General features: G+C 42.6%; 1 protein-coding gene across 3 annotated transcripts in view; it reads right to left on the reverse strand.

The window, feature by feature from the left end:
• The window catches only part of FAM120A (family with sequence similarity 120 member A), a 104433-nt gene that overhangs the window by 16847 nt on the left and 74886 nt on the right, over positions 1–12700 (reverse strand). For 2 of the 3 annotated variants that reach the window (XM_067744893.1, XM_067744892.1), the window contains exons 11-12: positions 10184–10433; positions 2499–2613 (exon numbers count right to left, since the gene is read on the reverse strand). In XM_067744893.1, the coding sequence (XP_067600994.1) occupies positions 2499–2613; positions 10184–10433 (365 nt within the window). Of the gene's footprint in view, positions 1–1066; positions 1122–2498; positions 2614–10183; positions 10434–12700 lie in introns of all 3 variants that reach the window. The other variant, XM_067744894.1, reaches the window with a different exon arrangement.

Raw genomic sequence — 12700 nt, forward strand, 5'->3', positions numbered from 1 at the left:
CACCCGCCCTCCTCCAAACACAGTGTCAGTGCTGATTTTACCTTAGTCATTATTTTTGTGCTGGTAACCTAGGAGAAGCGCCACAAAAATAAACCAGGGAAAAAGTGAAGGCCGTCAGTCAATCATTGTCATGGATCCTCAAGGAGCCACGCAGAACACTCAACTATTCAGGGTCGTGGCGGGAGGACAGAGACTGGACAAGATGAAACTCTTGCAAATTCATTTAAACCAACGGTTTCAACATCTTTTCCCACCAAACCTCCTATCAGAATAGCCATCAAGAGGCCAAACTGTTCAAAATTAGGTCTTTTCTTTCTCTTCTCCTATTTATTCTCAAAGCATATAATGGACAAAAATGGGAGAAGAAAAACAGGATCTGGGCAATCCACAAACTGGATAATGGCCCCTAAAAGAACAACAAAAATCAAGAGTTGACTATATCCTCAATAGGAAAATGGTATTTTACAGAAAAGCATCGTCATTGCTTTTGAAATATCAAAACAACTTTAACGGTTAAGTGAAAAAGCAATTTTGAAATTTACTTTTCTATCACTGAACTTTGGGACCCTCAGTCTCTGCATAGGGATTTTTGTTCATTTAAATAATGATTATTCCTATCAGTTCTCAGTCTCATAGCTGAGAGGATCTCTGATCTTAAAAAAAACCCAACTATCTTTCCCCCCAATGAATGCTGTTATTTTCCCTTCCAGCTCTTTCAGAATTTATGGTGCTCGTGAATGAAGCACTAACGATGCAGGCTGTCCTTGGTGAAAGGAACACAGACCTCCAGACCAGCAAGACCCAAAGGGATAGTGGTGGGCTTGAAGTAACTGCACATAAAATGGGTCTTTCTAAACACAGCTCTAGAAACGCCTGGCTTTAGATGAAGAATCAGGAGAAAATTATGAAAGCACTAAGACCTCAAAAGAACCAAAATGAAAGCTTAGAGTGCGACTGTCTTTCAAAAGTTATATCCTATGTGTTGATCCAAAAATGAAAAGGATATGGGAGAAGATGAACTTTGAGTAAAAGCAAGTTGATGGTGAATAAGGCTTGGTGGGCATACCTGATACCTGGCGGTCTGATTTTCAGAACTGGGATGTCAATACTGATGTAATAATCTAAATAAGAGAAACAGGAAGTAGAGGTAGAGGGATGGCACCACACTCTAGTAAAAGTATTTACAACACCCCTGAGCACAGTCTGCTGATGAAGATGGTGGCGGTGGCACCACACGCTAGGACACAGGGAGGGAGAGCCTGCACTTAGTACCAGCCTCTCGGGGGGACACCCGGCCAAATATTCTAGAAGGAAAACTTCAATTCAAAACCATTTTAAAAAAAATAATTTCTGCCTAACAAACAGAAAAGCTTAAACTACAAAGAATACAATTTGAGGTAGATTCTCCTAAGTTTGGTTGTCTTTAGTTTAGCTTGTTTCAAAGTCATCAGAAGCCTAAGGCGACCACAAATGACATGGGCTCCACACAGTTCAGGGTCAACACCGGATTACTGAATTTAACTCAGTAGTTTAGGGGAAACCAGAGATTTATTGAGCCCCAACAGGAGAATACTGAAAACCCATCAAATGAGCCTAAAACTTTTCTGCAGGGAAAGAACGCCTTCATAAAGAATGGCAAAAAGATCTAAAAGTGAAGGCGATTTTGTCAAAAGAGATTACTTGATTACAAATCAAATTCTGTAAAAAACAAACAAAAAACACAAACAACAACAAAAGAAAACCAAACCAATGGCAAAGAAAAAAAACAAAACCCTGTACATTAAAAAGAAAAGGCAGATCCACTAATTTAGCTAACTCTGAAAAGTCTTGAATTTTCTAAAATTTAGTGTAGAAATTAGAAAGCGAGTACAGCCATGTGGACACAGTGACTAATAAAAGTGCACTGAAAAGATAAGCACACCAAAAAATCAGGTGACAACATGGAGAAAATTAATACTGTCAAAACAATTAAAGAAAAAAAGGAATACTAGAAGGGAAAATTAAAAGGAATACGATGTTAAATGCTGACTAAAAGGGCACAGGGATGATGACATAACATTGTTCTTCAAGTGGTTTTTTTAAAAGGGATTTACAATACTAGGAGGGCAAAGACTATTTTTTAGAGAAAACGAATGTTGTATTTAGGAACAACAGAACGAAACAAGAAAAAGAATCCTGGCCAGATGTTAGTAAATTCTTAGGACCAAGCCCTCCCAGGGTTTGGGATCCCCACCTGAAATAAAAGGCAAGTTTATTTCCTGATGTGGAAAACAAGAATAAACACCCATTGGTAAACAAGGGAAAACCTTTATCGAACAAAAGTAGACTTGACTGTTTCCATAACCGGGAAGGAAATTCCTTTTGCCCTGAAGGCTCTAAGTTCACGTCATTATTATAACTAGTTTAGTGCACTGAGTGACTCCTCCGTGAGGTTAGCTGTGTCTCACAGAACTCCAAAACAAGACTTCCCAAAACAAGGAATGAGGCTTGTCAATTACCTTGAGCTCCTGCAGCTGATCAGGCTCATAGAGTTTGGGGGACAACGCCTGTGCCAGGAAGGCATCCAGCTCCTGGCGACGCAGTATCCGTGCTCCAGGCCATTGCACCATATACCTACAGCGGGTAGACAGAGAAGGCCTGGTGTCAGGATGGAGCAGTCACCAGTCACATGCATAACCTGGTGTTCAGGTTCTAAGGAGACTCAGGAGGACACAAGCTAAGGAGGCCTATATGGATTTCTTACCCAGCTTTTCTATTTTCACTGGATGATGCCAATTACAAGTGAAAACCTAATCATCATCTGGGCTGATCAGAATGTTTGAAGTAATTAAAAATAACACTAAATTTAAACACACTGCAAGCCAGCTGGTAAGTGATTTTTTGATACAACTTTACTTTTGTGAGGTAAAAGTTAAGCACAAATTTTACCCTGAAACCCTGAAAATATATGTTAAGCGCAAATTTATATGACTTATCTATTTTAATTCAAGACAGGATACCTGGGAGGCAGGCCCTAGGTCCAAATAAGCAAGATTTATCTCCTGATGAAGAGTAAGTGTTGTGCGAACCGTCTGCACAGACGGGGCTCTGGCAGTGGCAGGTGAATGCCCTGCAGTGGAATAGGAAGGGACAGCAGGGACAAGAACTAAAGCTTCAGCCTTCAGAACAGGTACCTGCAATCCCTGGGGACACACAGACTTACTGGGGCCACCCTGGTGTGAGCAGCTAAAGGGAAATCAATTTCTACAACTTCAACTTCCATTTGTACTATCTACCTGAGAACTGCCAGGTGTCCACAGTCCCTTTTCTCTGCCAATCATTTCCCCTTTACTCACCTTGCCGCACGGCACTGCCCCAGTGACAACCTCCAGGACATTAAGCCAAGGCACAATCCCAAATAGTATTTGGGTGTGAGAGAGTAAAGGGATAACCACTAAGAACTTCGTCATAAGTCTCATTGCATGTCCAGTGGTTCCTAAGTCTCTGCATTCAGCAAACTTGAAGGATGACCTAGCCAAGTTGCCAGATGATCACCAAAAATAACTTCTGGAGATACATAGATCCCTATGTGATCTCTGGCAAATAGCTTAAAAGGAGTATGGAGAACTGTGACATGCCTAACAAAACTCTTCCCAGTACTGTCTGCTGAGAACGTTTTCTCAGTGCTTAAAATTTAAGTCAACAAAGATCAGTATCAGAGTTGGTACAGAGCCCGCTCTCATTTCTATAATAATTAACATCCACCCACAGGAACATAAACTTAAAAGGTGAAGGAGGAAGTTTCATCCAGCTGATTAAGAGAAGTATTTTCAATAAAAATCCCAATAGAAAAATGAAAGTGCTTGCTGGTGCCAGGCACTAGTCTGAGTATTTACACACACTGATTCCTCAAGTGGTCACAGCAACTCTGAGGCAGGAACCATTACTATCCCATTGTAGAGATGGGGAAGTGGAGGCACAGAGCTTATATACTTCATGGTAAAATTATGTAGTAGAAGCAGAAAGGGCATGCAATTTCAAGGTAAACAAACAGTGGGTGTATGGTATTTAGATTCGAGTGATGTAGAAGTTTTACTTCATTAAACTGTCAACATTTACAATGACAAAAATAACACCCTTTGCAATTGTTTGAGTGCCAAATATCTTAAATAAAACAATCATACTGAGTTTTTACCAGGGCTTGATGCAAGAAACAGCAAATCTGAAGAAAGTCTCCCTACTTTTCTCTGAAAAAAATTATTGTGGAAAGATTTTGCTCAATATACAATGTTCTTTGCCTAAGTATCCATGTTATACAACCCTTTTCTTTCTTATTTTTTAAAAATTGTGGTAAAATACACATAACATAAAATTTACCACTTTCACCATTTTTAAGTGGATAGTGCAAGGGCATCAGGTACATTCACGGTGTTGCACAGACATCCTCCCACCATCCATCGTTACAACTCTTTTCATCCTGCAGATCTATGAAACACTAACTCCCCTCTTCATCCCCTAGCCCTAGGCTAGACGTTTCTTTAAAAATTATGAATCAGAAAAAGATTGTTTTGGGGACAGGCTGGTTTTCTTAAGATCTTTCCTGGTTTTTCTGGCAGCAAAGACTCTCAGCAGTCAGTTCAGCTGCAACAATGAAAAGCCTTTTGGGTTAGAATACCTACCACTTCCTCCATTTGGCTTTCTATTTACATTTTAACAAAGTCACCCTTTATTTGTTTTTCAATGTAAGTCCTCAGAAAGACTTTCTGGATGTAGAAAGAGTATGAAGTGTGTTCATAAAGATACACATGTACATAGATAGACAGCTTAAATACCATAGAACATGGATGGCACCAATGGCACTGCAGTCAGGGGCAAAGGTGAGAGCAGCAAAAACTGACCCTTGGTTATCTCACGTGTTCACGCTCTTCCTATCTGTGCACTGACAGTGCTTTCAATCACTTTGTGTTTCTCAGTTTTCTCTAGACATTCTTTTCCATGTCTTCTTCCTGGGTCGGGCCTTAAGTTTCCTACCGTGGAAGTCTGAGGGTATCTGCAGTTCCCCCTTCGTCACCTCTCCTCTCACTACCCTTTAGAAGCACGGAAGCTGGAACAGAAGCAGGTCTCCACATCACTTGGGGGACCAACGTGGTCTGCCTCCTATTCGCACAGATGGGGAGCTGGACCCTGGTATGCTCCTTGGGGTGTTGGAAAAGCCTGCACTTGTTTGGGGGCTCAAGCCCTCTATCTCCCTTATTGTATTTATTAAGTTCCTCCAGAACGTAACTCAGTCTGTCTTCTCAGAAGCTGTCTTGGATAAGGATCTCGTCTGTCTGGTCTCAGCTGTACCCTGGGAAAGGCTGCTTTCTGTTCTGTTCTGGACGCTTGCTTCACCCTCACACTGAACCTCTGCTCAGATGCTGGCCCCTCCTCATCTTCACTACAAGGATTTCTAGAGATTTGACTGCCATTTCTTCCCCCATTCTCCTGATTGCTGTGGTATGGGTGCTGATATCACTAGTGAAAGCATAGAGAAAACCACCACCTCCCGGCTGGGGTATGCCTGCCCCAAAAGCAGAAGCGGAATCTCACTGCCAAGGAACAGAGGCAAATCTAGACGGAGAAAATAGTCTACCCAGAGGTTGACAAACTGCACCCAGGGGCTGGCTGCCTGTTTTTAAACACAGTTTCCTGGAGCAGCCACACGCATCAGTTCACATGCTGTCTAAAAGACGTATGATCTGCAGATCCCTGGTCTGCAAACAAACCAGTGTTTATTCTTCAGAAACATCTCTGCATCAACCCAAAGAAACACGAGAAGCTGCCTGAGATTGGAGGAGACAAGGCACCTGAGCACAAGCACAAGGCAAGATTTTGTTGCTAACAAAGGATGTTATTGGGATAACAGGAGAAATCTGAGTAAGATCTGTAGATCAGATGTATTAGTATTATTTTTCTGATTTTGATAATGCCCTTGTTTTTTTAGGAAACATACAGAGTTTAGGGGTAAAGGGGTATCACATTCACCACTTCCATTCAAGGGATTAAGGACAAACACACAGACACAGGGAGAGAAGAGGAGAAAGCCACTGCAGTAAAAGGTTAATATGTGGGGAATCTGGGTGAAGAATAGCCACCAACTTTTTGTACTAATCTTATAATTTCTTCAAGTTTGAAATTATGCTAAAAAAAAAAAAGATTAAAGGAAGGGGAGAGCCTTTGGGATGACAGCCCAAACTTGTGACTGTGGACGTTTGCCCCACCCCAGCCATCAAGGCCAAGGGTCATGCTGTGTGGCCTCCACAGGGCCTTACCATATCTGGGACACAGGTTCTGCCCTTTGTTGCCCCCTCCCCCATCCTCAGCAGACCTTTGTCACACAGCTGCAATTTCGCCAGAGAAAGACCACTGGGCCACGGCTCCAGGCCACAGCCTGTCCTTGGCAGGCCCTTGGAGACATACACCAACCCTCTTACTCATTTGCACCGCCCCCCCCGCAAACCCCTGCTCCATGCCCTTCCCACTCTTCACCCCACGTTCTCAGCAGGTCATACCCATCAATCAAACAGAAGCCATGCAGGGAATCCTTCTTTACCTGCTTGTCCCTGTGGCCCAAAACACTCATGAAGGTAGAACAAATTCTCTTAGCAGAAGTGGACCAACCCATTTACTGGTGTCCTGGCCCCAAATCCCCAAGACTGGCCCCATAAGCCATTCTCTCTCATCTCTCCCCAACCACTTTGCCTCAGTAAGCCCCTCCTCCTCAGGATCTGAAACTGTGAGTCTTTCCAAGTGGGAAACTCCATGGCTCCAAGCCCATAATGCACACAACAGTCTGCACAACCAAGCATGTCTTCTGGCTTCCACCAGAGTAGCAAATACGAGGGAACCTGAGCTGCACTCACTGTAGCTTCTCGACACCACAGAGATAAGCACAGGAAGAGGTTTGGTGAAATGAGAGATTACTAGCTGCATTTATTAACCTTTTCAAGTTCTAAAATGAGTACGTTTTTTATAAACAACACCAAAAAATAAAAACAGGGACCAGGACAATCCTGAAATCTGGAAAGACTTTCCAAAGGCCATCTGAACAGTGCCTAAAAGCAGCATAGCTGTTTCTGGGGGTAATGGCCAAGGAAGGGCCACAAAGACAAAGAGTGGGGCCCAGTAATATATCTGGAGAAAAACATGGTCCGAAAGGATACATGCACCCCAATGTTCACTGCAGCACTGTTTACAATAACCAAGACATGGAAGCAACCTACATGTCCATTGACAGAGGAATGGATAAAGAAGATATATACAATGGAATATTACTCAGCCATTAAAAAGAATAAAATAATGCCATTTGCAGCCACATGGATGGACCAAGAGACTGTCATGCGGACTGAAGTAAGTCAGACAGAGAAAGAGAAATACCGTATGATATTGCTTATGTGAGGAATCTAAAATGAAATTATACAAATGAATGTATTTACAATACAGAAGTGGACTCACAGACTTAGAGAATGAACTAACTTATGGTTACCAGTGGGGGAAGGGTGGAGGGAAGGGATTGTTAGGGAGTTTGCGATTGACATGTACACACTGCTACATTTAAAAAGGATAACCAATAAAGACCTACTGTATAGCACAGGGAACTCTGCTCAATGTTGTGGCAGCCTGGATGGGAGGGGCGTATGGGGGAGAATGGATACGTGTATATGTATGGCTGAGTTGCTTTGCTGTGCACCTGAAACTACCACAACACTGTTAATTCGCTATACTCCAATATAAAATAAAAAGTTAAAAAAAACACAAAACCCAAAAGATATATATAAAAAAAAAGAGTGGGGTCTGGTCACACTGTCCAGTCTGCACCCACCAGGCAACCCAGTGTCCCAAGAGGCCCACTGCATGGAGAGACAAGACGTAAAGGCACCGCCACCCCAAGGAGCATGAAATAATGTGAGCACTGTGCTCACATCAACACAGCAGTGGCTTGTCCTGCACTAATGTACGGCTGCTTCTGGCCAAGAGGCAGCCAAACAAGCCTTAGGCACAGCACACATCATCCTCACTCAGTGCCCAGTGGGACCTTCAGGTGAGGTATACAGTAGACAGTTAGCTGTCCACCCACTAGATTAAAGGCCACACATCATTTTAAACTCGGAAGAAACACAAACGAAGTAACCAAAATTATTACCGCTAATTTGATCTTAGAGCACCCAAAGTCTTAATCTTAACGTTTTGGCTAATATAAAATGAACCCTCCATCAGAAGAAACCAGAAGAGGATTCTAAAACCCAAACAAAAAAACTAGTCTTTCTCACTAGCTAATCCTCAATGGAGATAAAGATAAGAAACTGATACCGTAGGCTAATTTTAGTCAACCTCAATTTAATTAAGGAAAGGCTTCTAAATAAGTTATTGGCGGCCTTAAAGTCTGTTATGAATGTAAGAAACTTCAGGAAAGAAACACCTGACTAAAGCTCTGCCCCCATCCTCAGGGAGCAGGTGAGACCCAGTGGGGGTCAGGGGACCATGGAGAAGGGGCCAGCCCAGGGGGATGGGACACACAGGGCTGGGGCCTGTGACGACCTGTATGGCAGCTGGGCCCCAGGCTCTCACTGTTTGTCAGGGCCAGAGACCATACACATGGGAAGGGAGAGCTAGGATGGCCAGGTTGAAGAAATCAAAAGCGGAAGTCTATAAACATGCAGTTGTTTGTGTGCCTGTATGCATACTGGGGAAGGTCTGGGAGCAGCAAAGTTGCTGTCAAGAGCCTGGTGTCCAATACTGACCCCATCACTAGAAACCAGGGATGCTAGGAAAAGGGGGCATCCACGGTAAGGTCAGAATCTCTGCACAGAAGTGCTCACATGGAGGCCAGACTGACGAGTCCCCCAACTGGCCCAACAGGTGACAGTGGAGTACCAAATTACATGACAGCAGTAGTGGACCACAAGTCATCGATGAAGCCAGGAGCCCATGTTGATATAAATACACTGAAGTCTGAGGAGGAATGGCATTTTTACACAAAGTGCCTCCCATGAAATCGTATCAGTTACGAGGGGGACGGAATGGCCTCGCTGGAGAAGCCAGGCAGACACCCCCTTTGCCAAGTGGTCAGAGCACAGATGCACAGCATGGATGAGACAAGGAGGAGCAGAGGAACAGCTCTTCCCTCTACAGCATCTGCTGAAGACCAATGGGACTTCACCTCCAAATACAAAGGGAGGCTCTGAAACAAAACCCTGAAGTTAAGATAGAAATAAAGTATTAATGTTGATTGATCCTGACGGCCGTATAGGACAGTGTCCTTGTTTCTTAGAAAATCACAAGTATTTCTTTTAAACATCAAGTATTTAAAAAATAAAAAGCTCTTTGTATTATACTTGCAACTTTTTCCTAAGTTTGAAATTGGTTCCAAAAAAAACCCTCAAAAAACCAATTCACCTGATTCAAGTATACAGGCCAATTCAAATTAACTCCAGAACACCAACAGTGTCCACATAGGCATCTGTGGCCCATTGGCTGAGACGGTCTGGAAGCACAGAGTGCCCACATCTAGGTTTTTAAACCCCTCTCTCCAAGGCAGGAGCCAGCCCCTTAGAGATGGCAGGTCCCAGGGCAGGGAAGATATAGGACAGCCTGGGCATCTTGTGGTGCCAGAAAGCAAGGACATGCTGGGGGGACAGGGGACATAGGAGCCACTGAACGAACTCCCAAGGTCTGAGCTGGAACAAACTGAACAACCAAGTAACGAGGTTATATCAGGTTATAACCCTAGGAAGAGAGATAACCATGAGTCCATACTGATCTACATATGCTTAAATAAATGAAGGAGGAAGAAGAGACACATTTTCCCTGAAGAATAATTACAAATAATACATAATATAGTTCCCCAATAGCCTTCAAAAGCTTTAACATTTAAAGGATAAACTATATTTAAAATCATTATGATATTTACATAAAATACAGGTTCATCAAATATACCTATTCTATAAACATACTATATAGCATCAGTTCAAATCCACATTGCATTTACATGGCCTATATTTCTATAATATATGAAAATATGAGATGAGGACAAACTTCAACCGACAACATGATTCATCTGGAATAACCCCCACCTCCTTCACACAGAAAGCGTCTTGGAGAGGCATTTGTACAAGCACCTGCTAGAGAACACGCAGCGGCTGAGGCAGCGGCCAGCAGCACCTACCGTAGGACGCAGCACAGCACCGTGAGATGAGTGGGCACGCTGGCTGGGTTGAGCATGGCTGGTGTGTCTGACCTCATGCAGGCCAGGAAGGCCCTCATTCTGCGGTTCTTGTCCTCCACTGCCTTCCCCAGCCAGAGTCTCTTCAGATTGGGGCAGGTCCACTCCCTGAAGGCAAGAGCTTCCACCAATTCTGGGGTTTGTGGAGATTTCCCTTTGTAAGCTGCCCACTCTTTAATGATCACTGGTGAAACTACAGGAAGGAAAATCAGAGAACCATTTATGCCCTATCTCAGCTATTTTAAGCCTAACAAAAACAAACAGCTCTAATAATTACAGTATGGAGATGTCATTCTGGTATAACAACGGATTCTCTCATTAGTAAGCCATCGGTCATCAATCCTCACCTCTAATCCTCATTTTGTTCTTTATGAACTTCGGTGACTCATTCAGATTTTCAGTCCGGCCACCAATAAATTTCTTCTCAATCAAATCAAACTAGATTTCCCCATATAACTAATATGTGTAAATCAAGGATGTTAGATAAAATTTGTTTTCATATTATAAATCCATTAATAGTTTTAGTAATAACAATGGGTACAACTTACAGAAAGTATGTGATTATCACAGAAATCCATGGAAAATCCAATTTAGATAGCTAAATTGAACTATTGAACCTAATTGAACCTTTTTCTACATGTCATACTAATTAGATCTGAGAAATAATTTGCATTTGGTAGCCACTTTACTTAAGGACCTCCTACTTTAACAAATGTAACTGTTGAAGTCTATTTTAAAGATTGGCAGGGACAAACTACCACGTAGCAAGATCCCCAAAGCCCAGTAAAGTGGCAAGCAGAAGCGACAGTCCATGTTTTGAAATTCCAGGTGAAGTCAGCACACAGTATTTCTCTTCAGCAAGACTGAAGACAAACTGTAAAATTCCCTATTTCACTTCAAAAAAAATCAAGAAGTTCTAAGTTGATTTCATATAAAAAATGACCTTTTATCCACCGTAGTCTTACCACTATTAGCATCAATTAATTCTTAAAACACACAAACATGCACATTTTCCCACATCATTTCCAACTAACTTAAGGGAGAAACTGTGACGGGGGAAGGAAAAAAATGGAGATAAAGCATACTGCAGAGAAATATGTTAAAAATTCTCACCAAAGTGCATTGATGTAAACAATTTCATCAGATCTGGGTGTGAATTTTGTAACAAATAGCTCACTTTGGTCAATAAACATCAGAACTGAAGCAGGGCCCCATGGAGCCCCTGACCCAGAGAGCTGCTAGCATACCCCACCCTCCCCTCACATGGCTGACAGCTGATACAGAAACCAGGATGGTGCTATGATTCTAATGTGATCTTGGATACATCAATTATATCCAAATAACCATACCCCCTCCCTGGGCTCATTTTCCCTAAAGTAACACCTGAGGCAAACCGAGACTGTGAAGAACCCAAATCCTGACAAAATTAAATGATTAACTTGCTCATCTCTAGCTCCACCCCAAGTCTGAACAAATCAGACAAGACAATTGTCTCTTCCAATGTCACGAAGAACTTCAGAAGTCAGATACCTGGATATACACAGTTGTTAGCAACAGGAAAAGCAAGCTTTTGCACAATCAACCCCAGTCAAGTCAGGTGACAGTGTGCTGCAGAGGAGGGCCATGACCAGCCATTCTGCATGGACCCCAACTCCCAGGATCAGGCTGCTTGAGCAGGGGTACAAGTCAAGACAGTTTCTGAAAATTTCCTTACAAAAAAGTAACTGTTTTGTCATTGGGAAATCCCTTTAAGTTACATTTGTATATCTTAGCGTTTAAATGTTAAAAAAAATTTTTTAACTTAAAATGTTTGTTTTAAAATCCATCAAGTCAAAACAGAGATATACATGTATATATAAATACATGTCTTTGAATTTATCTATATTTTAGGTGCCAGACACAAACTCACAAGGTCCCCATTGTCCAGCAGACCCTGTCCTCGGACTCACAATCTAGCACTCACCCCCATTCCTGCCGACCTCCAGCGCGCACAGCTCCACGTGTCGCCCACCTGTATGCCCACCCGTATGCAGAGGGTGGCCGTCACCACCGCAGGGCCCTCCTAGGTGCAGCACATCCCACCCACCTTTGTCCCAACTACAGTCTGAGAGGCTGGCACATTGTCAGCCCCAAGAAAACAGGTGAAAGGAGGTTACAAGACAACCAGTATGCTATGTTTCTATTAGGTCAGTTCACAAAGTTCATTTTCATGCCCCCCAAGCAAAAATGCATAAATCTATTTTTTCTATGTAACATCTTCATTTTGATGGCAAAGATTTATTTAATGGAACTAATTAGATTTTATCTTTGGTTGTTAATCTGGGTTAATAACCTAGTTAATCTAAGGTCTCTCACTTTCTTCCCCCAAAATACAAACACACACACACACCCACCACACACGCATGCACACAGGGCATAAGTTTACTGCATCTTAAAAAACTCAGATTATAGTGCCAGGAG

This window comes from Pseudorca crassidens, chromosome 7 (assembly GCF_039906515.1).
Source record: "Pseudorca crassidens isolate mPseCra1 chromosome 7, mPseCra1.hap1, whole genome shotgun sequence".
Lineage (NCBI taxonomy): Eukaryota > Metazoa > Chordata > Mammalia > Artiodactyla > Delphinidae > Pseudorca > Pseudorca crassidens.